Source organism: Trichoderma harzianum (genome assembly GCF_003025095.1).
Source record: "Trichoderma harzianum CBS 226.95 unplaced genomic scaffold M431scaffold_1, whole genome shotgun sequence".
Lineage (NCBI taxonomy): Eukaryota > Fungi > Ascomycota > Sordariomycetes > Hypocreales > Hypocreaceae > Trichoderma > Trichoderma harzianum.
This window is the reverse complement of record NW_020209249.1, coordinates 3,521,630-3,545,168: the sequence shown is the minus strand read 5'-3', so window position 1 is coordinate 3,545,168 and position 23,539 is coordinate 3,521,630. Positions and strand designations below refer to the sequence as shown.

The 23,539-nt window shown below is 48.1% G+C and overlaps 8 protein-coding genes and 2 non-coding genes across 10 annotated transcripts; 4 read left to right on the top strand and 6 right to left on the bottom strand.

Moving 5' to 3' along the window:
- Window positions 1–591: 591 nt before the first annotated feature.
- On the top strand, window positions 592–5,478 carry M431DRAFT_538258 (hypothetical protein; the record flags this gene model as incomplete). Its single annotated transcript, XM_024921029.1, has 8 exons — window positions 592–1,579; window positions 1,707–2,060; window positions 2,127–2,293; window position 2,418; window positions 2,469–3,028; window positions 3,064–3,240; window positions 3,319–4,627; window positions 4,664–5,478. 8 exons carry the CDS (start codon window positions 592–594, stop codon window positions 5,476–5,478), a joined length of 4,371 nt encoding a protein of 1,456 aa, XP_024780791.1.
- Window positions 5,479–6,464: 986 nt separating this feature from the next.
- M431DRAFT_t10 lies at window positions 6,465–6,570 on the top strand. Its single transcript has one exon. It is a non-coding gene; the product is annotated as a tRNA-Ile (tRNA).
- Window positions 6,571–7,072: 502 nt separating this feature from the next.
- On the bottom strand, window positions 7,073–9,812 carry M431DRAFT_503262 (hypothetical protein). Its single transcript, XM_024918282.1, has 8 exons — window positions 9,716–9,812; window positions 9,626–9,663; window positions 9,528–9,563; window positions 9,378–9,457; window positions 8,993–9,234; window positions 8,924–8,931; window positions 8,675–8,866; window positions 7,073–8,618 (listed from the first exon to the last, which is right to left on the bottom strand). The coding sequence occupies exons 1-8, from the start codon at window positions 9,750–9,752 to the stop codon at window positions 7,515–7,517; spliced, it is 1,737 nt and encodes a 578-aa protein (XP_024780790.1). The 5' UTR covers window positions 9,753–9,812; the 3' UTR covers window positions 7,073–7,514.
- Window positions 9,813–10,666: 854 nt separating this feature from the next.
- On the bottom strand, window positions 10,667–15,451 carry M431DRAFT_477499 (hypothetical protein; the record flags this gene model as incomplete). The annotated part of the gene is made up of 3 exons (XM_024915568.1): window positions 10,667–10,772; window positions 10,838–15,202; window positions 15,360–15,451. The coding sequence occupies 3 exons, from the start codon at window positions 15,449–15,451 to the stop codon at window positions 10,667–10,669; spliced, it is 4,563 nt and encodes a 1,520-aa protein (XP_024780789.1).
- Window positions 15,452–16,727: 1,276 nt separating this feature from the next.
- On the bottom strand, window positions 16,728–17,256 carry M431DRAFT_203979 (hypothetical protein). Its single transcript, XM_024913366.1, has one exon. It carries the CDS (start codon window positions 17,099–17,101, stop codon window positions 16,814–16,816), a length of 288 nt encoding a protein of 95 aa, XP_024780788.1. The 5' UTR covers window positions 17,102–17,256; the 3' UTR covers window positions 16,728–16,813.
- On the top strand, window positions 17,257–17,328 carry M431DRAFT_t11. The gene has a single exon. It is a non-coding gene; the product is annotated as a tRNA-Arg (tRNA).
- A 202-nt stretch (window positions 17,329–17,530) lies between these two features.
- On the bottom strand, window positions 17,531–18,384 carry M431DRAFT_203906 (hypothetical protein). The gene is made up of 2 exons (XM_024913364.1): window positions 17,962–18,384; window positions 17,531–17,856 (listed from the first exon to the last, which is right to left on the bottom strand). The coding sequence occupies exons 1-2, from the start codon at window positions 18,264–18,266 to the stop codon at window positions 17,586–17,588; spliced, it is 576 nt and encodes a 191-aa protein (XP_024780787.1). The 5' UTR covers window positions 18,267–18,384; the 3' UTR covers window positions 17,531–17,585.
- Window positions 18,385–18,778: 394 nt separating this feature from the next.
- Window positions 18,779–20,239, bottom strand: M431DRAFT_203919 (hypothetical protein). The gene is made up of 4 exons (XM_024913365.1): window positions 19,937–20,239; window positions 19,659–19,875; window positions 19,198–19,600; window positions 18,779–19,137 (listed from the first exon to the last, which is right to left on the bottom strand). The coding sequence occupies exons 1-4, from the start codon at window positions 19,953–19,955 to the stop codon at window positions 18,904–18,906; spliced, it is 873 nt and encodes a 290-aa protein (XP_024780786.1). The 5' UTR covers window positions 19,956–20,239; the 3' UTR covers window positions 18,779–18,903.
- A 4-nt stretch (window positions 20,240–20,243) lies between these two features.
- M431DRAFT_503257 (hypothetical protein) lies at window positions 20,244–20,702 on the top strand. Its single transcript, XM_024918281.1, has one exon. The coding sequence runs from the start codon at window positions 20,257–20,259 to the stop codon at window positions 20,527–20,529; it is 273 nt and encodes a 90-aa protein (XP_024780785.1). The 5' UTR covers window positions 20,244–20,256; the 3' UTR covers window positions 20,530–20,702.
- Window positions 20,703–22,241: 1,539 nt separating this feature from the next.
- Window positions 22,242–23,345, bottom strand: M431DRAFT_1047 (hypothetical protein; the record flags this gene model as incomplete). The annotated part of the gene is made up of 1 exon (XM_024911554.1): window positions 22,242–23,345. The coding sequence occupies one exon, from the start codon at window positions 23,343–23,345 to the stop codon at window positions 22,242–22,244; it is 1,104 nt and encodes a 367-aa protein (XP_024780784.1).
- Between the last annotated feature and the right edge of the window lie 194 nt (window positions 23,346–23,539).

Below are 23,539 nucleotides of genomic sequence, written 5' to 3'. Positions count from 1 at the left end.
GAATTATTTTACTATCACGAAGCACCTGTCTGGGTGTAACCACAGGGGTATAGATAGGTATTTATGGGCAAAGACTATGCGCGATGAACCACTTTGCAGCAGAAGCCGAGTGAGCTAATATTCGAAGCCAGTATCCATTCGTCCCGATAGGTGACTACTAGAATAGTAGATATAAACGTGGACTGGGTTGTTCATATATTAAACAGCTAGGCGACAATCCAGTGCATAATATCGCAACTTGGGTAGACGATTTCAAGGGATGTTAGGAGCTTTCCAAATCACATGGCAGCCATGGGATTGTTGACAATAGGATACTGCTGGCTACGGATCTGGTAGGCTGGCCACCTGATAGGTCAATCACCCACATAGATTCTCTTTCGGAATATAGAAACATCGGGCAGCAAATATGATGCATAGCTGCAGCCTGATCCAACTACATGTGAGCGGGGTCGAGAAGGCTGCTTTTCTTAATGGCTCAAGTGTTTCTTTCATTTTATCTCTTCCATGTCTCTCGGGAATTTACGGCATCACTAAATTTCCACGATGAAGCTCACTGAGCTCAATTGATAACATTTTTATTCGCTAGCAAACATGCCGAATCCTGAAGATTACACTGTTGGGTGGATCTGTGCTATAAGCACTGAGCGTGTCGCCGCCGAAGCTTTTCTAGACGAGAAGCATGCAGGTCCTGAAGATGTCTCTGCCCATGATAATAATGACTATGCTCTAGGGAAAATGGGAAGACACAACGTGGTCATCGCTGTCCTACCCGACGGCGAATATGGAACAGCTTCTGCAGCTACTGTTGCGAGAGATATGTTGCACAGCTTTCCCAATATCAGGATCGGCTTAATGGTGGGCATTGGCGGTGGTGCACCAAGTGCCGAGCACGACATCCGCCTAGGCGACATTGTTGTCAGCGCGCCTCGTAACGGGAAAGGAGGTGTATTTCAATACGACTTTAGTAAAACGATGCAGGATCAAGCATTCCAACAAACCAGATTCTTAGACCAGCCACCGACAATTTTAAGAGCGGCCATCGCCGGACTTAAAGCTCAATACGAGGCTGAGGGTCATGAGTTAGAAGAAATGATCAATGGCATTCTTGCCAGAAAGCGAAAGCTACAGAAGAATTATAGGCGTCCAGACCCAAGTAGCGATAAATTGTTCCAAAGCGAGATAGTTCATCCGCCAGATGAAAGAAGCTGTACGGCATTTTGCCTTGATAGTCCGTCCAATTTGCAGCCTCGCCATGAACGAACAGAGGACGATGACAATCCAACAGTTCACTATGGCACCATCGCTTCAGCAAACCAATTAATGAACGATGCGAAATTAAGAGACAGGCTTGCGGCCGAGAATGCTGTGCTATGCTTTGAGATGGAGGCAGCAGGGTTAATAAATCACTTTCCTTGTCTGGTCATCCGTGGAGTTTGCGACTACTCAGACTCGCATAAATATGCAGATTGGCATGGTTATGCAGCAATGACTGCTGCTGCATACGCCAAAGACCTCCTCAACCGAATCCCCCCCAAGAAAATCGAGTCCGAGAAAAGGATCATTGATATAGTTATGAAAAGTGGGCTCTCAGTCTATTCCTTTACTGTATGATGCACTACTAACAGAGCAAAGTTGATGAAAAATAACTGAAGTCGATGAAAAGATAAATCATATTAGTCAAAGTATTCTGTCTATCAAACTTCCAGTTGCGGAAGGGGCTGCCTTTGACTCCCACGCCGAGGAGCACAACCCGACTTGCTTACCGGATACGCGAGTTGAATTACTCCAGCATATCATGAGTTGGACTCAGGATCCAAACGCCAAGGCCATTTTCTGGCTAAATGGAATGGCTGGAACAGGCAAGTCGACCGTTTCACGCACTATTGCCAAATCTCTTGTCAGAACCGGTTATCTGGGCGCCAGCTTTTTCTTTAAAAGAGGCGACGGTGATCGAGGAAGCTCGGCAAAGCTATTTACAACTATAGCCGCCCAACTAGCCATAATGCAAACCGATATCGGACCTTATGTCAAAGATGCAATTAAATTAAATTCTGATATTGGTAACAAAGGGCTACGGGAGTAGTTTAACTAGCTTATCTTGCAGCCTCTATCTAAGTTTCCTCTAGATCAGAGAAAATCAGGCTTTATTGTTATAGTTATTGATGCCCTAGACGAGTGTGAGCTAGAGGATGATGTTAAACTTATCATCCGTCTCTTCAATTATGACAAAAGTTTGGGGCTAAGAGTCTTTCTCACCAGTCGGCCGGAGCTCCTAATTCGTTTAGGATTTTCTGTAATCCAAGGAGAATTTTAAGACGTCATTCTTTATGAAATATCTGAGCCTGTTATTCAGCATGACTTATCGGTTTTAATAAGACATGAGCTATAGATAATTCGAGATAACTATAATAAAACAGTGTAAGAATATCGATAGTTGAAGAGAGACTGGCCTGGCTAATCTAGTATAGATACTATGGTTAAGATGGCAGTTCCGCTTTTTATTTTTGCCTCCACGATATGTCGCTTTCTTGCCGACCGCAAATGTGGAAGCCCTGATGACCAACTTCGCAAGGTCCTAGAGTATGAAACCAAAAGCCAAGAGTCTAAACTCGACGCAACCTACCTGCCTGTCCTTAATCAACAGATTGCTGGGCTTATTACAAGGGAGCGAAATGAAGTGTTGCAGCAGTTCAAATACATTGTTGGCAGCATCGTGCTCCTGGCAAGCCCTTTGTCGACATCCAGTCTATTACAGCTCCTCAGAATTTCTAGGGATGCCATTGATACAAGACTAGATATGCTTCATTCCGTTTTAAGCATACCGCAGTCATCTGAGTCTCCAATAAGGTTATTGCATTTATCTTTTCGCGATTTCCTAGTCGATTCTGAAAAGAAAGGACTGAACCCTTTTTGGATCGATAAAGCAGAAACTCATGCAAAAATGACAGATAATTGTTTGCACGTCATGAAAGGATTCCTTCGAGAAGACATGTGTGGCTTACGATCACAGGGACTGGAGAGTTCGATAGTTGACCAGCTGTATGCATTCCTGCCGCGGTCCAGTACGCATGCTTAAATTGGGTATTCCACCTTCAGGGAGCAAATTATCACGTCGAAAATTATGCAGAAACACTTCAATTTCTGGAGCAACATTTTTTACATTGGGTTGAGGCGTTGAGCCTGATACAGCAAGCACCAGAGAGCGTTAAGATGATCACAAGCTTACAAGCGCTTTCACTGGTAAGTCTTTCTTTTCTTTTTTTCTCCAAGTAAAAGTAAGCAAAAGCATACGGTATCAAGTTATTGACTTAATCACAGAAAAAAAGTAACAAACTGCTCTCTGAATTTTTAGATGACGCTTTGCGTATCCTTCAGCCAAGTTTACATATAATTGCCAGTGCACCCCTTCAGATTTACTCTTCGGTTCTTTTATTTGCTCCGAGCGAGAGTATCGTCAAGAACCTGTTCAAGGAGAGAATACCTAAGTGGATATCTCTCGAACCGAAGGTAGAGCGCAGTTGGAATCAATGCATAAAGACACTGGAGGGTCATCTGGATATTGTTAATTCCGTGGCCTTCTCTCCCAATTCATCGCTTCTAGCATCGGCGTCAGATGATAAAACTATTCGACTATGGAACATTAATACCGGCGAGTGTATTGAAGAGTTTAAGGGCCATACCAAACCAGTTAATGCAGTGGTCTTCTCGCATGATTCGTTATATGTGTTATCAGGTTCAGAGGATACGACTATCCGGCTGTGGTGCATTGATACAGGTAAATGCGTCCACACCCTCGAGGGTCATGATTTTGCAGTCATATCCGTGGCTTTCTCGCATGATTCGTCATTTGTAGCATCGGCATCTGATGATCATGTTATCCGGCTATGGCGCGTTGACACGAGCGAGTGTGTTCACATACTAGGCATGCCGAGTAAGGAACGTTATATGCAGGGATCTTCTTTGGCTTTTTCAAATGATTCGTCGCTTCTAGCAGCAGGCTTTAGTCATGAAACTATTACCCAGCTATGGGAGACGAATACCGGCACGTACGTACGGACACTTGCTAGCCGTGAAACGTTAGAATCTCATTCCGATGCTTCGATAGCTTTCTCGCATGATTTATCACTTGTCGCATCCTCTTCAAATCACGTCATTCAAGTATGGCGCGCTGATACAGGCGATTGCGTTCAAAAATTTAAAGGGCATTGTCGAAAGGTTTTTTCTATAGCACTTTCACATGACTCATCTCTTATGGTATCAGCTTCCTCAGATAAAACTGTCCGACTATGGAACGTTGAAACGGGCACGTGTATACGAAACTTTGAAGGCCATACTGAGAGTGTTTTATCTGTGGCTTTCTCGCATGAGTCGACCATTATAGCATCATCATCAGGGGATGGAACTATTCGTTTATGGCAAAATAACTTAGATAACGATGTCCAGGAATCCGATGACTATAGCAATAAGGCTCTCCCGCTAAAGCGTGCCGAAACAAGCGACAGCATCCAAGGAAATAGAGGCTATAGCGAAGGCGTAAAAGATATGGTCTTTTCTCATGATTCATCGCTCGTTGCATCGTCTTCATACGATGGCATCGTTCGAATATGGCACGCTGAGACAGGAGACTGTGTGCGGGAATTCAGGAGATGGTATATCTCTCAAGATTCTCCGCAGCAACAATTGCCTCTGGAGATATGCCGCATCATTTTCTCGCATAATTCAACGTATGTGGCTATGGCTACATCTGATGAAACTTTTCTCTGGATATGGAACGTTAATACGGGCGAGTGCTTCCGCAAGCTCACATATCGGGAGAACATATATACTTTAGCCTTCTCACATGATTCATCACTTATAGCATCAGCTTCAGAGGGTACCATCCCATTGTGGAGAGTTGATACAGGCGATTGCTTCCTTGAACTCGAATATGAAGAATTCAGTCAGTCTTTGGCTTTTTCGCACGATTCATCACTTTTAGCATCAGAATCAGGCCACGCCATCCAGTTATGGAGTGTTGATACGGGCGAGTGCATCCGCGAATTGATGAGGGGCGGAATTATAAGAGGCGGAACTTGGTTTCCTGCGGTAGCCTTCTCTCATGACTCATCACTCATCGCATCAAGTTCTCAGCGCGGCATCATTCAGTTATGGCGTACGAATACTGGCGAGTGCGTTCATAAATTTCATACACACAGACGCGATGGCTTAGATTACCTGTCATTTACGCCTGATGGTTTACATCTGGTGACAAGATTCGGGGCGCTTATGACGCTCCGTGGTGAGCAAATTATCCGTTTTGACGGCTTTGGATTCAACGAAGATTACTCTTGGATTACATGGAATGGTGTTAACTTGATCTGGATACCTACGGAATATCGGCCGGCCTTGGATTGCAGCGTTGTGAGTAAGGGAACACTGGCTGTCGGCTGCAATTCAGGGAGAGTCTGGTTCATGAAGTTTTCGGCATATCCCCACTGAGGTATGAAACTGAGCTTTTGACAAGTGAGTCTCAGTTTCCCGCGCAAATCTATCCATAAGCAATCTGACACAGTAGTCGCCATTAAGTTCATCCAGGATATTGCATATACGGACGATCTTCTTAAGGAAAAAACATGATAATAAGATATGTTCATGGATCATCCAATAACTGTATAAATTTTAGTATTTATTTAAACTGCATCCAATGAGTATGTATTGTCTCGTGCGAAATTTTCTCTCTCTCGCTGTCCATATAGATCTTTTACAGTGTTGGGTAATGGGATCAGTATCTTGAAGCTCAGCAGCAAAGAGGGGTCATGGCACAACTGCAGACGCTCAAACTATTCCATTGAATCGCACAGCGTCCATTACAATCTGCTCGAAGATTGACATCATAAAATCTTCTAAGCATTGTGATTTCAGTAAATAAAACAGCTGTAACCTGTGTATAATATTAAAGACAGCCATTCAACAATTCGGAGTACCTCTAAGTGTACCTATGTTTGAATACACTTTAGATTCTTATGGGATTATGACCAATAAGCTCAGACTCCGCCAAATCCAACCACATAATCACAGTCTTCCACATGTAGCTTCCCATAATATGGGCATTTATCACGTTGTTGGACTCAATTTTGACTCTTTAGTCAAGGAGCAATCTAATCGCATTCATTCCCCCATACACACAGCTACATCGGGAAGTAATGCATCGTGATCATTGATGTTCTTCTTATTACGCTCCGCCTAGGCTTCTTTCTACTGTATACCAACACAGGCCCATTTCGATGTTAAATACGTATCAGCAAACACAGGCCTTCTACTTTTACAGGAATCTCAAAGTATACGTCTTCAGCGAGCATATTGTGAACATCTTCAATACGTGTGAATCCTGTATATACCATAATAAGTACGCCGTCATTCAACAGTTCAGAGCCATCCTGGTTCCGAAAGTGGAGTCGCATCCACCGAATCCTCCATCCGGATTGGCTTCCGTAGCTCAGTTGGTTAGAGCTTCGTACTAATACTTTCAAGTCTCACGACTCAAAAGTCTTGGTAATGCGAAGGTCGCAGGTTCAAGCCCTGCCGGGAGCAATGCTCACCAGCCGCCATTCGGACATGGGATTTCTTTTTTTGCTCTTTTTGTAAATTAATCCATATCTCTTTTCCATCAAGCTTCCTCTGTCTTACATATGTGCGAAAGAAAATGGTTGTTTGTTGGGGGTGGAAGCGCGATACAGCCACTCGTCTTTTTTCTCCTCCACTTACTTACGACGTCAAGATATAGAACTGCCTTACATTCAACCCTCAATCAATTCTTCACAATGACTATTTCGTAAAGAGCTTCCTTTGTTATCCTAGCAATCCGATATATAAGACCGAGTATTGATCTGGCCTGAGCAAAGCGCAGTTCTCGTAGTATACACCAGTCCAATCTGTAGGCGTCATACTGAATAAGAAGCGAGATTACATACGCTGGGCCTGACACCACTTCGTATCGAAGTAATGAATAATGAAGGATGGGCTGAATAGGGTAGCTCATCGAGTCAAGTTTTAAAATTGGCGGTGGGGAGTGGGACGAGGAGTTGCAAATTATTCTTTATGTTTTATTTTGTTCATTAAGAAGCATCTAAGCCCAGCGCTCGCGTGCTGGCCTCGAGGCATCAAGTCAATCCAGCTTGATGAAGCCAAGGCATTATCTAAAAAGAGTATCTATAAAGCTAACAAAACAACCTATCTTGAAACCCGCCAAGCCCGCCAACCAAGTGAGCGTCCCTCCCCCTCGTCGGGAAGATGAAGGACGTCTCACGGTGGCTCTGGAGTGGGAGGCTGGCTGCATAGGAAGCAGTCAACAGCCTGCCCACTCCGAAGGGGCTAAGCGGGTCGGTATAAGATATACCTTTTTAATCAAGATAGTAACATCCACAGACTTTTTGCTACGTAAACCTGCGGTTCTATATCTACACATGCTGTTGCAAGGATTCAAGGCCTCGGGGTTTAGCCGAGGAAATTATACAAGACCTTCAGTACTCATTCCATTAAGCGGTTCCGTTGACAGTGCCGTTGGCCTCATTTCTGGCCTGGCAGACCTCCTTGGTAACCTCGTCGAGGCATCCGATGGCGGCGGCTACCAGACCAAGGATGGGGAGGGAGGGGCTGAGCGGCTGGCTGATGTACTCCGGGTGGTATTGCACACCGACGAAGTAAGGGTGGCTCTTGATCTCAATGATCTCCATACGCCTGCCGGTATCGTCCTTGCCGACAAAGGACAAGCCAGCCTTCTCGAACTCGTCAACAAGGGCAGGGTTGACCTCGTAGCGGTGTCGGTGGCGCTCATCGACAGTCTCTGCGTTGCCGTACATGGCTCGGAGCTTGCTGTCCTCGCTGCCAGGCTGGAAGTGCGTGGTGCGCAGGCCAAGTCGCATGGTACCGCCCTTGGTCTCCTTGGAGCCTTCGGGCATGAAGATGACGGCGGGGTACTCGGCATTCTCGTCGAACTCTTCGGAGGTGGCGTTGGCGTGTCCGCAGACGTTGCGGGCGAACTCGCAAACGGCCAGCTGCATACCGAAGCAGATACCCAGCCAGGGAGTGTTGTGCTCTCTGGCCCACTGGGTAGCCTTGATAATACCCTCTGTGGCTCTCTCGCCGAAGCCTCCGGGAATAACCACACCGGACGCTGAGCAAACATCGTGCCAAGCCTTGTGGTATAAGGCGGGGTCGGCCTCCCGGGTCGACTCCTCAAGATGCTCGGAATCAACCCAGATCAGGTTCAGCTTGCGCTTACAGTGGATAGCCGCGTGTTCTAATGATTTGTAGAGACTGAGGTAGCTGTCGTGAAGTTCGACGTACTTGCCAACCAGGGCAATGTCGATCGTCTCTGTGTAGTTCTTTGAGATGACATCCTTCCACTTTTGCCAAATTTCGGCACCCTTCTTGACCTGGGCTGGCTCAGGGGTGAGCTTGTCCAGCATCAAGATCGACTGCAGAACGGTGATCAAACCCTGCTCTTTCAGAAGGACTGGCACCTGGTAGACTGTGGGCATATCTCGGACGGCAATCACCTGCTCAGGCTCGACCTGGCAGTGAAGGGCGATTTTGTTGATGGTATCTTGATCAAGAGGACGCTCACAACGGCAAGCAATCTGTCAGAGTCGTTAGCTAAATACCGACTAGGCAATAAGTAGATTCAAGCTCTTACCAAGTCGGGAATGAGACCGGCACTCCGGATAGTCTTGACGGCGTGCTGGGTGGGCTTGGTCTTTTGCTCGCCGTTGATGACGGGAACATATGAGACCTGGATGTTGATGAAGTTGCCCTTGCCACACTTGTGTCGGAGCTGTGTAAGCGCCTCAACGAAGGGCATGTTCTCGATATCGCCAACTGTGCCACCCTGTAAAATGAAAGGTTAGAAGGAGCGCAAGCATAAGGATTGGAAGAGAGTATATACAAGCTCAACTAAGAAATTGTCAGCGAGTGTCCAGTGTAGCTTGTGGCCGTGAAGGCAGATGCGACATACCAATGCAGACATCAGGCTCGGCGCCCGACTCATCGATGGGGATTCTGGCGACCCGCTCAATCCACTCCTTAATGAGGTTGGTGACGTGAGGGACGACCTGGACGGTACGGCCCAAGTAATCTCCACGGCGTTCCCTCAGGCCGACCTCCATGTTGATCTTGCCGGTGGTGATGTTGTGGTCTCGGGAGAGGTTGATGCCCAGATATCTCTGGTAGTGACCAAGATCCAAGTCACACTCGCCACTGAGATGCCAAGAGTCAGTTTTTACTCCATGTAAAAGTTTTTCTCCCTGGGCTCGAAATTTTCGATTCCGGTACGAGACACTTGTCGTTGGTTGCCAAAATCGTTTTGGAAAGGGCAAGAAAGGGCTCCAGAAGCTGCTTACCCGTCGTCCAGAACGAAACATTCTCCATGATCTTTCGGGTTCATAGTTCCAGCATCAATGTTCAAATAAGGATCGATTTTCTGCCGTCATCGTTCAAGTTAGAGGCCGATGCTAAACTTTTTAAGGCGATTCCAGATAGGTAATGCTCACGATGCAGGTGACACGCAGGCCGAGCGTCTTGAGAAGCTATTCGGGCGGTTAATATTCGAAGATCCGAGTCCCGCCATAGACGAATGATAGAAGCATACCAGGCCCGTGGACGAGGCAATAATGCCCTTTCCAACACCTAGTAAACTGTTAGCAGGCGCCAAATTATTGCGTGGAACATGGTGCAGTACCGGAGATGACTCCGCCCGAAACGAGAATGTAACGCATGGTGACAAGAACTGTTCGTCAATATCGATGAGGTACAGGGATAGAATGACGATGACAGCGCATGTGAAGTTTTTAAGAAGTTTGGAACTTTTTTTTTTTTTCTTCTAATCGCGGACGGCAGGTCCGTGCACAGCCCCGCATCTGGCAGGTGGCCAATGATGTATCCGCGTATGGAGCTCCATCCGGTAAATCTGCACACACCGCCCGGCAGTATTTTGAACGTCTGCATATGCATGCTCTTAGTGTATCCGAGCACGCTTTTGCCCGACTGCCGCGTACAATCATGCATGTGAATTGCATAACTTTGATATCGCATGGCTCACAGCTTGTTGTTGACTCTTATCATGTATGTGATGAGTCTTCCGGCCTTTATAGCTCTAGCCAAATGACGCCGGATGACTCTGTTGACATCTCGGCCGAGTCGGGGAATTACGATCAGGGATTCATGCCTGTCAACCAGGGTCGCTGCGGCTGCCAGGGCCTCCAGACGCTGTGTACATGCACCAAACAAATGGCTACCAAAACTTACATGTATTCCTGACCTCAAGTGCATGCCCAGTGTCTAAACTCATAAATGTTGAACTTTTCCAGTGATGACATCCCTGACTCGCAAGGGTGTCATAGTGAAAGGTTAGCGTGTAAATGACGGATAGGCATCTGGAACTTGGGTAGCAAGTAGGTAGGGGAAGGCTCGTTAGATGTATAGATAAAAGATGTTTGTAGGAGGGGACGTCTCATATTGAAGCATTTTATTATTCAGAATATCGTTTGCCTTTCAGCGTTCAGCAACCCCCTTTTAAAGGTATCATCTCTCATCCTCGCCTCTATGCCAGAAGCTTCGTTTATCCAAATTCGTATGCCCCCAAAATTATCTTCTATCGCCATTTAATAATAAAAATAAAAAATGTACTCCATTATTTATCCTTCAAAAACTCCTGTAGCTCCTCCATCTCTCCACTGTGGTATATCATGTCGTAAAACAAGCCTTTGGAATTGTACAAGTCTCGGGGAGAACCATATCTATCAAAAGTTAGCGATTTTACAATATAACCTGGCGCTGTACCGCTGGAGGCATGGCTACTTACTCTACTACCTTGCCGGCGCCCATCACGACAACGGAATCATAGTCGATAATGGTCCGCAAGCGATGAGCAATCGTCACGAGTGTGCGGTCTCCGCCAGCAGATTCGAGCTCGGTGCGTAACACTTGCTGAATGCCCTTGTCCGTTTCGTAGTCCATGCTGGCAGTAGCCTCGTCTAGCAGCATCAGCTTGCTCTGGCGGATAAGCGCACGGCAGAGAGACAAGACCTGGCGTTGGCCGTGGGAAAAGTTCTCTCCGCGGGCATCCACTGGTGTCGTCAAAGAAATTCCTTGAGACTGTCCGTGAACAGAGTCATCTACACCGTCGACAATCGTCTCATCAGAGGAATCGTCACTGGAAAATGACGCAATGCCCTTGCAGTTTTCCAACGCCTTCTCAAGAATCGCTTTGGGAACGAGACCGGTAGGATCAAGGTTAGATTCCACCGTTCCGTTGAACAGTGTCGCTTCCTGAGGGATGATTGTGAGGCCTTCACGCAACCTGCGCCGGGGGATTTTGGTAATGTCGATTCCATCGTACAAGATTTGACCAGAGACAATATGCGTAAACCGCAAGAGAGAAAGAACAAGAGTACTCTTGCCGGAGCCGGTTCGTCCGACGACAGCAACTCGCTCTCCAGCTTTAAACTTGAGATTGACGTCCGTGAGGATGTTGGGGCCATCAGGATCGTATCTAATGGTGACGTTGCGAAACTCGATTTCTCCTGACTTGGGCCAATTCTTGGGAATGACGTGGCTTTCATCGTCTGCAAATTCCCCTTCTTCGGCATATGTTTTATCGTCTTTACCTTCGGGCTCCAGCTTGACATATTCTTTGACACGATGGAAGCTCTGCATCTCTACCTCAAGGTCGTTCATGGCTCGTACGAGCATGAGAATAGTCTGGCTCAGCCCGTTGGCATTGTTAAGGGAGAAACCGACCAAACCAGCGCCAACCACTCCAACTTTTGAAAGAGCGATAATGCCAGCAAAAAGAGCGACTAGGGAAGTCACAAAGTCCACTCGCATGGCCACCCAACGGTTGCAGTTATAGTTAGCCTCTGCTGCGGCCGACCAAACGCGCAGCTTGGATGCCAGATCGCGACCAAAAGTTTCACCCATACCCGCCCTAGCCCTGATGATGGGCAGCCCGGCCAATGTATCGGCGAACTGGGAGAAGACGGGCGACTGTGCGGACGAAGCAAGTCGCTTGATGATGACCGCTGTTCGTGTGTACATCTCGCCAACCACAACGCCAAAAATGCAGGTGAAGAAGGCGGGTATCATGAAAATCGGCATGATTGAACTGACGGCGGCAATACGGGCAAACAGCATCATGATGGAATCAAAAGTCACCCGGAGCATGGAGCTAAGTCCCGAATCAATTGATGCCATGTCGCCGGAGAACCGGTTAGTGATGCGACCGATGGGGATCGTCTTGAACCATGACAAGGGGACTCTCATGATCGCACGGATGAAGTCATTGTGAAGCTTGCGACCAGCACGCCATGCACCCCATTCGAAAGCGATAATGACCAAACCAAAGGAGATTAGCTCGGCAAAGGTGAAGGCGGCATAAATACCCATGTAATAGGCGATGTCCACGTGAGCGTTGTTATTGTAGGCCTCTACCCAGATGCCCATCCAATAACTGGATGCGAAGAAGAAGACGTTGGAGCCGGCGAGGCCAACCAAGCAAAAGACGGCGAAAAGCGGGTGTCCAAAGTATCTCATATACTCCAAGGAGGCCAATCGACCGACCTTGCCTGATGCTTTCATTTCCTGGTTCACAATGTCTTTGGCCGAGGTTTCAGTGGCCACCTTTGACGGATCATTCAGGGCATCTCCACTAGATTGAAGCTCAGGCTCTGGAGGAGTTTCTGTGCCGGTTTCGGTTTCGGTTTCAATATCATCATCATCTCCTCCAAGGATTTCGGCAATCTGGATGGGCCTGCGAACTGCACCAATGTTGGCCTCGGCATTCTTGACTTGACCTCTCTCGAGGAGGACGGAAAAGTCTGCCTGTGCTGAGATCCAAGGAACCTGAGTGACGAGAACAACAGTCCTGCCCTTGAGTAGATCGCCACAGAAACAATGTTTCCAGACGCCAGCAGAGGTTTTGGCGTCGAGAGCGGAGAAAATATCATCTAGAAGCAATAGAGATGCCTTGGAATAAAGGGCTCTAGCCAAGGCCACTCTAGCTTTCTGTCCTCCAGATAAGGATGTACCATTCTCACCTACGACAGTCTGGTCACCGTCAGAGAGCTCCCTGAGGTCTATGTTGAGACAGCAGGCTTCAATTACTCTGTCATATCGGGCGCGGTCCATGGGGCTTTGGAAGAGGATATTGGCTTGAACGGTATCATTCTGGAGCCAAGCCGACTGCGAAGCAAAGGCAATGTCGTTGGGCGCGGTGACCTTGCCACCCTCTAGATGCGTTTCACCTAGGATCGCGAGCAGGAGGGTACTCTTCCCGCTTCCACTTTGACCAGTAACGACGTTGAGACCACCTTCAACAAAGTCTAGCGAGATGTCCTCGAGGCGGAATGTAGCCTTCTTGTTTCGACGGAACGAAGCGCCTTCGATTCTCAGGGGTCCAACGGGATATCGAAGGAGGGGCACAGTACTATCGAAATACTTGTCGAGCCGGTTGAAGGCGACGCTTGCAGCAGCAAAGTTCCTTGAGAACGCACTGGCCATCATGATGTTTCTACGGATGTTCTTCACGAGGAATGCGGCAGTAAAGGCAGTAGAAGCGTCAAGGGGATGCTTTTCTACCCCGACGTGCAATCCGAACATGACGAGGAGGCCGATGTACGGAAAACACTGGGTAACTTGGTTGACCATGGTTTGCAGAACAGCCACTCGCCACAATTCCTTTTGTTCGGCCGCCCTTGACTCGATGATTCGATTTGTGATGGGATCCTCCCAGGCAAAGTACTTGATGGCGCGAATGGAAGCTAGATACTCCGCAACAAGAGAAATGCGTGTATCTTGTGCCTTCCTCACTCGTCTCTGTGCGCCATACATCTGCCGGCCCATGTACACGGATATCGGAGTAGCCAAAAGCAAAATCGCCGTTCCCACCAGAGATACCCAGCCCATCATTTTGTAAAGGCCGTAGAGAGATATGATGGTACCTGCAGGGACACCCGCAGAAACCAATATTACATCTCGTGCTCGATAGACAGCATCCACGTCAGCGGCCATCAAATTTGCCAAACGTCCAGCAGACGTCGATTTTTGGGCTCCCTGCGCCTCTTTCTCCTTATCGGTCTTTCCTCCTGCCTTGATATCGAAGGGGTCTTCCTCCAACTCCATTGACTCCAAAGCCCTGTGATATAGCTCCTGAGTCATGGCAGATTTGACTCGAACGATCAATCTGGTTGAGTTGAAGACATATTGCTGAAACAAGACGGATCGAGACAAGGGGCCGACAAACATGAGAATAAGCCATACAACCGGGTGGTATTGGGCACCACTGGGGTTAGCGAGATAGTCGAGTAGACGATACATGCCATACGGGGAGACGTTCTCCATTGTAAAAGCGGCAGCAGCCCACGTGGCCATCAGTATCAACTCCTTACGCTGAAATTTCAAGGCTGTCCATAGAGTTTTCTTGTAGAGTGCTCGGGCCTTCTTGATCTTCTGGAGTAAATACATGGGCTCATCATACCAGGCTAACGTTGGGATACCAGACATGTCAAGCTTTTGCCTGGTGCCCTTCCATACGAGAGGTGTCAGCCACTCATAGGTGAAGTAATAGTTGAACCAGCTGCATGTCTCTTCAGGAGCAGGATCATTTTGATCCGTGTAGCCCGGAATATCATGCTTGATGGTAGGCGGGATCCATTCTCGTGGAGTAATCAATGCGACAATAACGGCCGCACCCAACGACGACAGGCAGCCAACGATGCCAACATCCCCAACACATTGATCCGTGCCAATCTCAATACAAGGCAGCAGCTGTGCGGCTGCTAGAACGAACAACGTGGCAGTCAGGACATAGTTGATTTGATGAAGAACGAGATGACGCCAGGCGAGATCATGGCTAATGGGTCGTATCAAGCCGAGGACAAAAGCGTAGGCAATGGCAACAACGTTGAGCAGATGCACTCTCCCCTTGATCAGGGCCACTGTCAAAAAGACCAGCGAAGCGATGCGGGCGGCTTGTGACACAATTTCGTAGGGCCATTTAATCGATGATGCCTTGGACCTGGTGGTTGGCACGGAGTTCTTGCGATGCCGGATAAGACGAAAAGTCAGCCAAGCCGCCGAAGTGGCGAGAATCGCACCCTGAAGAATACCAGACCGAGCAAACTCAGAGACGCGACCTATCCATTCAGTCTCAGAGGTATCGATGCCGAGGCTGAGAACGCAGAGGCATATTGTTAGCAGGAGAAATTAGACAGAAATTGGTGGAAATCAAGTATTGGATGTATTTCATCACGCAAGAAATGAGAGGCGCACGCCATTGTACCACAGACAGCGAAATGCTGACCAGATAAACCTTGGGATACACGTACCGACTTAGAAAGGTGGGAGGTTCCCGAAACAGCAGCTCGTCTGTATTGGGCGTGAGCAGCTGAGTGCCAAGGCGGGATAAGACGACGTCCATGGTGCCGTCATCCAGAGGTTCGCCTTCGTTGAAGAGAAGGCTGAAGATGTTGAAAAAGAATTAAAGGATTGAGTGAGGAACAAAGAAACGGTTCGAGTTGAAGTACAATCTTGAATGTAAAACTGAACGCCGCGAGTGGGTCCCGCCAGAAGGCTCAACGGCAAATTCGCCCAATTGCCCCCAATTGCCCCCCCGACCCCTGTAGCTGGCCTTGTGGCATCACCGCTTATAGGCCTCTTTGGCCTGTAGGCCCTGCATCAGTGGGTGTCGCAATCCCTGTTGGCGAACTCCAACATGCACCGCGGCTGCAAAAATCCCTGCGCTAGTCCCCCCACTGTTGACCGATATGGGGACATCGGATGCATTTGTTTGTTAGTCGCGCTTCGTATCTTACAGGCAGAGCGTGCAAAAGGCGTCCATTGTTAATAAGGGGGGCCTATGAGAAAGCGGACAGCTTGAAGCCCTCACCGTTTCTTCAAGCAGACGCTGGGACGGTGAGCAAAGGGAGCACTTGGCCCATGCTCTGGATCCTTGGGAGAGATGCGGGCAACAAGATGCCGCGGATGTGAGGTAATGTTGCTCTTCTGGACTAAGCATGTCTCTCGTACGAGTGCTGCCATTGACTAATGGCGGGTAAATGCTAGCCCTGATATCAAATCTGTTAAAATAGTGAGACTTAGTGGGACGGCAGGTCGAATAAAACGACTTCGGCGAGCCAAAAACATCGGCGCCGTGTCGTCCTTATGCACGGCGCGGCATCGGCAGAGCTGCAGCCACCGGAGGATCAAAAAAGGCGCGCGCCCGGTTGGTCCAATTGCGTGTCATATGCCCATCCTTTTTAGAGGTCTAGGCGGCAGCCTTCATAGAAATCTCACATATGGATATGATGTGCAGCATCGCAACCAACATGAGTTCTGGTCGATAGAATCGAGCGTCAGGAGCAACAAGATATGCGGTCTGTAGATGCTTGAACCGGTCGGCATATCGTATCCCAAGCCGGGTGGTCGGAAGAGAGAGGTTGCCAGCTCCGGAAAGTCGAGCCCTGGCTAGTCCATGTCGTCCTCGAAGGACTCTATCGCGTGCTCGGCAACTCGGGTATCTGGCGAATGTTGTCTTGGCTCACCAGGGACACTATTAGCCATTCAGATGAGTCATTCATCAAACTCGGAATATATGAAGTCGCAGCACCACAGTCGAGCAAGGCCATTGAAATGCCCACCCACTCACACTTTAACTGTATCTCGCAGGTCGTCCATCAACCATCTGTATTAGCGTACAGGCAGCGACGGAAACAAGGCTGTAATCCTGGCATCTAAGCCACACTCTGTCCCCACAATGGATCGGAGCCGCGTCGGCAAAGTATCACTGTACGTTTGATGGTGTTGGAAAGGTTTGGCGATTATGTGTACAATACGGAGTAGCAAAAGCAACATGCCACTGCATCACAAAGATGGACGATATAAGATGGATGATCAGAATGAAGTTGAAATGGCTTGGCGTTGAAAAGTGCAGCGACGTACTCAATGTACCTAATCTGTCATTGTACCACGAAAAGGGCAGGCGCAAAAGGGTGAAATGCCACAGCGCACCGCCTTCCATGAACCAACCCAGCTTTTGACCAAGTTCCCCATTCCTCCACACAGAACTCATCTCATAGTTTATCAATCATTCTCTTTTTCGGCTTCAAACTCTCTGGTGAGAATATCAAGAAATGAGAGTCCACATTTGCGACAGCTTTATAGGGCAAGCTAAATTCGCGCCCTCCATTAGTCACAATTGGTCCAAACCATCAACTGTCATTCACAGGCGTGCTGGCGCAATGGTAGCGCGCAGTCCTCCTAAGACTGAGGCTCAGGGTTCGAGTCCCTGGTACGTCGATGTATGCGAATGCCTTTTTTGCTACATGTGACAATTCTATTATTATTATTTTTGCCAACTGTGTGAACATTTGCAGCAGCATTTCTGCAATTGTTTTGCAACATGGTCAAGCAGTCAGCAATACAGCAGCTACCAGTAAGTGGTGAGATATCCTGTTCATCATCTAAAGCGAACATGTACAGTATATACCATTCGTCTGTCTTCTATAATGCTTCTCGATTCATAAATAGGGTATACCAAAGACGTCAACATCTCCTCATCGCACTATTCCCTCGTCCCGTTCACCACTCACGCTCACCACACTCGGATCATACGCCATACAGACCGCCGTCGCATAGTCGCCATCATGGCTAATCGAGATCATGGCACTCGCATCCTCATCTTCGCCCTCATCGCCCTTGATACGTGCTACAGGCGGTCCGCTCCCTAGACGCTCCTCATTTCTGCCGCGGCGCTCAATCACGACGTCGTGAAATGTGAGGCGACGATGGGAGTGAGCCTTGATGGCGGCTTCTTTGGCAGCGAATCTATGTGAGTACAAGATTTCCTCCAGTTAGAAATTCCTTTATATAAATCTTTTCTTCTCCTTCCTATGGAAGAAACAGTATACAAGTGCAAGAATACAATCTTACCTGCCCGCAACAAATGTAGCAGCTGCCCATCTCTCAGGATCCCGATGAGCAATTTCTTCACTGGTCGGCGTTGTTCCAATACTCGGCTGAAAGTGTTTGCTTCCCTCACTCAAAAAGGGCTTATCGAGTGGGCTATTCTCGAGACATCGGAGCCTGGGATCCTTTCTCGCCTGCTCTTCTGGAGAAAAGATGCGGTTCACAAATCGCATGCCCCGATCGCTCCTCAAGATGCCATAGATGCGAGATATCCGGCAAATATCCGTTCCGATGTTGAGCGGGAAGGGGAACGGCCTGAGAGGCTTCATCTGCTGCACAACCACATGAAAACCGGACGACGAGATAAAAGCTGATTACAATTATCGACACGAATGACAATATCAAGATGCATTGTGCAAATGCAGAGTTGCAGTGGAGATGGTCTGTTCTATGGCCACGCCGGGGGTGGCTCAAAGATGCTTATCGATACGGGTGGCCAAAGCACTGCTTCCGTCGACGTCATCGATCCGTCAAGGAAAAGTCATAAGCAGAATGTCTCATGGTGAATGATGCTTGTCTTCACGGAACAAAAGGTCCTAGCTTGGCAAAATCTAGGGATCATTGCATGCAAATATGAAGATTGTATGTTATGTAACCAACTGAACGCGGATCTGAAACAGAGCCAGAACCGACCGATGCTACCAATTACGAGTACAGGACTGCAAATACCCTAATCTCAACTTAATTTCGTACGCCGAACCAAAACATGGCGATAAGCCCCTTGCCAACTCAGATCCACAGATCTGTGGTGCTACTCTCCCTACGTCATATCCATTTGACATTGAGAATCTTTTGTGATTCAGCAAACAGGCTTTTCGGGTGATTCTGTCTGCTGTGAAACAAGCATCTTCTCACCGCTTCTGGGTTCACGGAATTGGTGAGGAATTGATGTGCCTGTTTTCGCCTTTAGGCGGCCGACTCGTTGAGCAGCGGCGCGCGTTCCTCGTCTCTGCCCGTGGTTCGCCTCCATCTGACGTCTCTGCCCGACATGGCTGGAACAGCAACGGTGACCGTCGAGATGAAGAGGATAGCCATGATGATGAACGCAAAGATCCACTGGAAGGCAACGACCTGGCGCTTGAACTGGGCGACACCAATTGCCGCCGAGAGGACGCTGAGAGCAAAGCCCATGGTGTAGTCCTGGATTGTGATGATTAGTATTTGATGCAAGGGAAAACATTTGAAGCAAATGTGACTTACATTGAAGGCAATGATGAAGAAGAATCCGTATGCCAAAATGGACCAGATGAAGACATTGCCAAAGATTCTGGCCACCAGGCTGTGCGGGTGCGGCACCATGATGGCGCCGTTCCAGTAAATGGCCACAAACGTCCATGCCAACGGGCCTGTAGCAACAGGAACGTGAATGAAGCGCGGGACTGTGTTGTGTCGGAAATACAGCGAGCTGAGGTTGAAGAAGTTGAGAATCAGTATGACCTCGGCGATGTAGAAGTGCGAGTTCACAAAGAGCATTACGAATGCAAAGTGAAGCAAGTTGTTGAGGATGAAGTGGCTGCCGACACCAGCAGCTGCGGCAACGACGTCGGCACTGCTGGAGAAGAGCGATGTGACGTATCCAAACTGGAGGATGAAGAGAACAACCCTGGTTTTCAATTGTCAGAAAGCTTGAGCGAGAATTGACGAAGCCATGGCGAATTTACCAGTAAATATCAGCAAGGATGTGGTTCATGGTAAAGGCGCTGGGATACAGGTAGTTCTGGTCCCATATGCGCCGGCGGATGTGGAAGCCATCGTGAGGCTCGTCAACGGCATAGTAGACGGTGACGACGACGGACAAAAGCCACGAGAGCAAGGTCAAAATCTTGTATGCGACGATGGAGCCATTGCTGTGCGTCTCCCTCTTACTGAAGGGGTTCCCTGTGATGCGGATATTAGCAAGCTGTGAAGACTGGGAATTGTTGGAATCATTGTTTCTTACAAGACTGCCACCCAGCCATGATGTCTGCCTTATTGTGTCAATTCGGCGATGCTGCGAATTCGTATGACGACGCGGTCAGGGTACCGTACCTCGAGTACGAAGGAATCAAAGACGAGATGCTGTACAAATGCCAACCACGCCAATGGTATGGAGAATGAGAAAGGCCGATTAATGCTCTTAAAGAAACCAATCGTCCCAGACAGTGGAAATTATGAGCTGCACAAGACGAAAAGAGACAAGAGGGCAAGCTCCCGAAATCGAGGCTATAAGTGGTTTAAATACCCTTTTGCCCTTCACGCCATAAGCAAATGAGTGACTGCATGTGTGTATACAAGGACAATCCTCATTACTCAATCGCCTCACCTTCATTCGTCCATCCCACCCATTCACTCCAAAGCTTGCACCCTGAACTCGTCACCCATTTGCGGGGAAGCATGCAAACTCATCCCGCCACCAAGAGAGCAAAGCCGCACACGGTGAATCGTTCCCTTGTCATACAAGCGCCAACAAGGCCGACGCCGATTCTCTGCGATCCGGCCCATGACGCGCAGCTCCCGTCACCATTTGCTGGCCTGTGTTTCCCCAGCAAATGAAAAAGTACACGCCGTCGACATCCATGGCAAGGATTCAAGGGAAGGGGGGGCGTGTAAGCTTCACGCCCCTCTGAGCCTCCCTTGCCAGCCATGCTTCCTTTATACTGTACAACTAAGACACGTAGCTTCGTGTGAATACAAGAAAAAAAGGTTTATGCACTTTGCTTCCCCCCTTGTCACGATGCTCACAGCTAGGCTGTCTTTAGCTCCTATTGAAAGCGGGAGACGATGCTCATCGTGGGCTACGTCTTTGCCTAATAGGTTGATCGTGTCTGTCCTATTACACGTACTGTGGGGGAATGGGAGCAGGTGACCCCATCGGGCCACGGCCGTGGTGAGCTGAAAGAAGGAAGCTGTCGCTGTTACATTAATCTGCAGTACGAAGTCTGGGTTCACGATACTGTAAGAATAGAGTGATGATGATGCTGAGTGGTGATGCATTGCCAAGCCCACGTTTTGCGTCCTCTTAGATCATACGATACCTTCCGTGCACTATTATTTTGGCGGTGATCTATGTACCTCTTACCATTTGTTCACATGCTGATAGCATCTCAGCACCACAACCAGCGTAATCGAATCCTCCAAATCACACCACCCGCCAAATGCCTGCATCTATTACCCCAAATACCTAATAGTTCATTAATAGAACCACCGCTAGTCTAGCCGATTATTGCAAGCATCGCGATTCCAATCGCCGACTTCAACCCAACGAATACGACGAGCCTACCCTAAATAGACACGTTTGGAGGCGCCGGCTCATGCATGTCTCTCCTCGGCCACCAACTAACCCGAGGGTATTTACTTTTGCCGAAGTATATGTAATTTTTGATATATTTGTACCATGTATAAACAACCTGATGTACAAAGCGTTCAAATTTTCATAGGGCGGACATAGTGCACAAATTCTATGGCTTCCCAAACTCAGATGCTTAAAAGCAAACACTTCAAAGGCAGCTTAACCTCCGTAAACGACAGTACGTAGGCTTCTCTTATTCAAATGTCCAATATTTCTTCTGTATCTACACATAGTTTTACTTTACTTTTAATATATTTATTTTACCCGTTCCACCAATGTCGGGATTTGATACTTGCCCAGACTCACCGCGCTGACGAAAAAAAAAGCAGCGTGGTGTTTTCCTTTTTTCACAGCATTTTCAACCTCCCCCGACACCCTGAGGGTGGGGAAGAAAGGGCCCCCGGAAGGGGAGACGGCTTGACAGGAGCCTTCTTGCGACATCTTCACAGCATTTTAATCTCCCCGGACGTCTTGAGATTAGGGAAGAGAAGGAATTCTAGAAGAGGAGAATGAAATATTATTGGATACTGCATATTGCGCTTATATCAATCTGGTAGCAGAGCCTCAAATTATATGAACAACAAGACCGTCACGGACGCTGAGTGGATAAGGTCTTGCTACAAGTGTGTTTAAACCATTTTCTTTCTGCGTATTGTATTACATACATTTTATATGAATCATGTGAAGAAACAAAAGAAATACTCTATTATTGCGATATAAGTACAGCAACCCGTGTATCATAGACCCATTGCATAGTTCATGAAATGGTCTTGTCTAATGAGCGCCAAAACGAAAAAATAATACGAAAATAACCAAAATAACACACCTTTTCAGTAAAGACATACTCGGTCGCATTGCCAGTCTGTTTTATACATAGCATACGTATCCAACCCAAACCCATGTGGTATAACCAGCATCACGAGTTGACCTCTCCGGACGCCCTCTGCTGACTTGCCAGTTCTGATTCTTCAGGGGTATACACCCACAACTTCTCAATGCTACCTGGAACATGACCAAACCGCAGCTCTTCGTAAATCCAGTCCGATAGACCAGGAGTCTTTACATGTGCGTCCCAACCAGTATCCACGGGTGCACCCTCTCCGCCAAAGTCGTGCCAGGCCCGGATCGTCGCCGTCAGCATATCCTCGGAGACTTTGACTTCGAAGTCCGTCGGGCACCGTGGACAAGAACAAATAACGCTAGATCCGTCGTATATTATCGCGTTTTCTATCGTCTGCTCAAGGAGGATATTTGCTCTGAGCCTGGGATTGCCCCCCTGAGTCATTCTGGCTCCCGTCCGTTTCCACCATTTAGAGTGCATGATCCCCTTGCCAAAGACATTCAAGTGTGGGCAGCCGGGGATGGTGATGTGATCGAAGAGAGGTCTCATAATACTTATCTCATCTGTAATCACCCACTCTTGTTGCAGGATGAATCGGCCATTAATAATTCTAGGCCTCGCTGTGTAGGTCTCTGTAAAGGACGGTTCAAACATGAACTCTGTCATTCTGCTGAGCTGATGGGACCTCATCAAGCTGTCGAGGTAATTTTGGTGCGAATTTCCCATGCGAGAGAGCTTTAGAGCATTCTGTATGTGATTCTGTTGGAGGGAATAATCTCCTGGGTTGATCATTCGTAGAGAAAGATCAGCACCACAAGGAGGATTCCGCGGTGAATTTGGTGTATCCGACTCATTGATAGGATGCAGTCTGCAGCATTGCGGACATGCCCAGTGATCCGGAAAAGTAAATGCCAATCCTGCCCAAAATCTAGACCTATCATTAGAGGGGAGTTGAGAGATCTCCCACTCCCAGTGGCGACAAAAGACGGCCCGCAGGCCACGGCTTGTCTGAGAAAGGACAAACTGGTCGTGTAAACCCAGGTTATTGATTACCATGCAGAAAAGCTCTGGCGGAAGCTGGTACAACGGATTCATTTCGTTAACGCCGCTGTTGCTGGCATTGTCGCCGTAGCCCAGCAAGCGACGTAGAAATCGCAAACTAGACAGGATGACACCCATAGTTGTACCTGATTCGATTTGGCCGTAGCAATCAATAACGACAAAGGTTTTGGCGATATTGATATTTCGATGAAATACTAGTTTTCCGGCCACAAAGAATGATAGAACTGATGCTGAGTAGCTTAATGAGAGACAAGTAGTCTTGGCAAACACGGATACTCTTGGGAGTGAGGATAAACACCTTGATGAGTGTA

Coding starts and splice junctions, on each gene's coding strand:
- M431DRAFT_503262 (XM_024918282.1), bottom strand. CDS start 9,752: ATGCGTTACATTCTCGTTTCGGGCGGAGTCATCTCCG. Junction 9,235..9,377: donor TGTTTCGTTCTGGACGACGG/GTAAGCAGCTTC, acceptor TTGGCATCTCAG/TGGCGAGTGTGACTTGGATC. Junction 8,619..8,674: donor CCGGTCTCATTCCCGACTTG/GTAAGAGCTTGA, acceptor CGACTCTGACAG/ATTGCTTGCCGTTGTGAGCG.
- M431DRAFT_203979 (XM_024913366.1), bottom strand. CDS start 17,101: ATGAGTTCTGTGTGGAGGAATGGGGAACTTGGTCAAAAGCTGGGTTGG.
- M431DRAFT_203906 (XM_024913364.1), bottom strand. CDS start 18,266: ATGAAGCCTCTCAGGCCGTTCCCCTTCCCGCTCAACATCGGAACGGAT. Junction 17,857..17,961: donor GCTACATTTGTTGCGGGCAG/GTAAGATTGTAT, acceptor GTACTCACATAG/ATTCGCTGCCAAAGAAGCCG.
- M431DRAFT_203919 (XM_024913365.1), bottom strand. Junction 19,601..19,658: donor ATCCTTGCTGATATTTACTG/GTAAATTCGCCA, acceptor ATTGAAAACCAG/GGTTGTTCTCTTCATCCTCC. Junction 19,138..19,197: donor TCTTCATCATTGCCTTCAAT/GTAAGTCACATT, acceptor ATCACAATCCAG/GACTACACCATGGGCTTTGC.
- M431DRAFT_503257 (XM_024918281.1), top strand. CDS start 20,257: ATGTGTGTATACAAGGACAATCCTCATTACTCAATCGCCTCACCTTCA.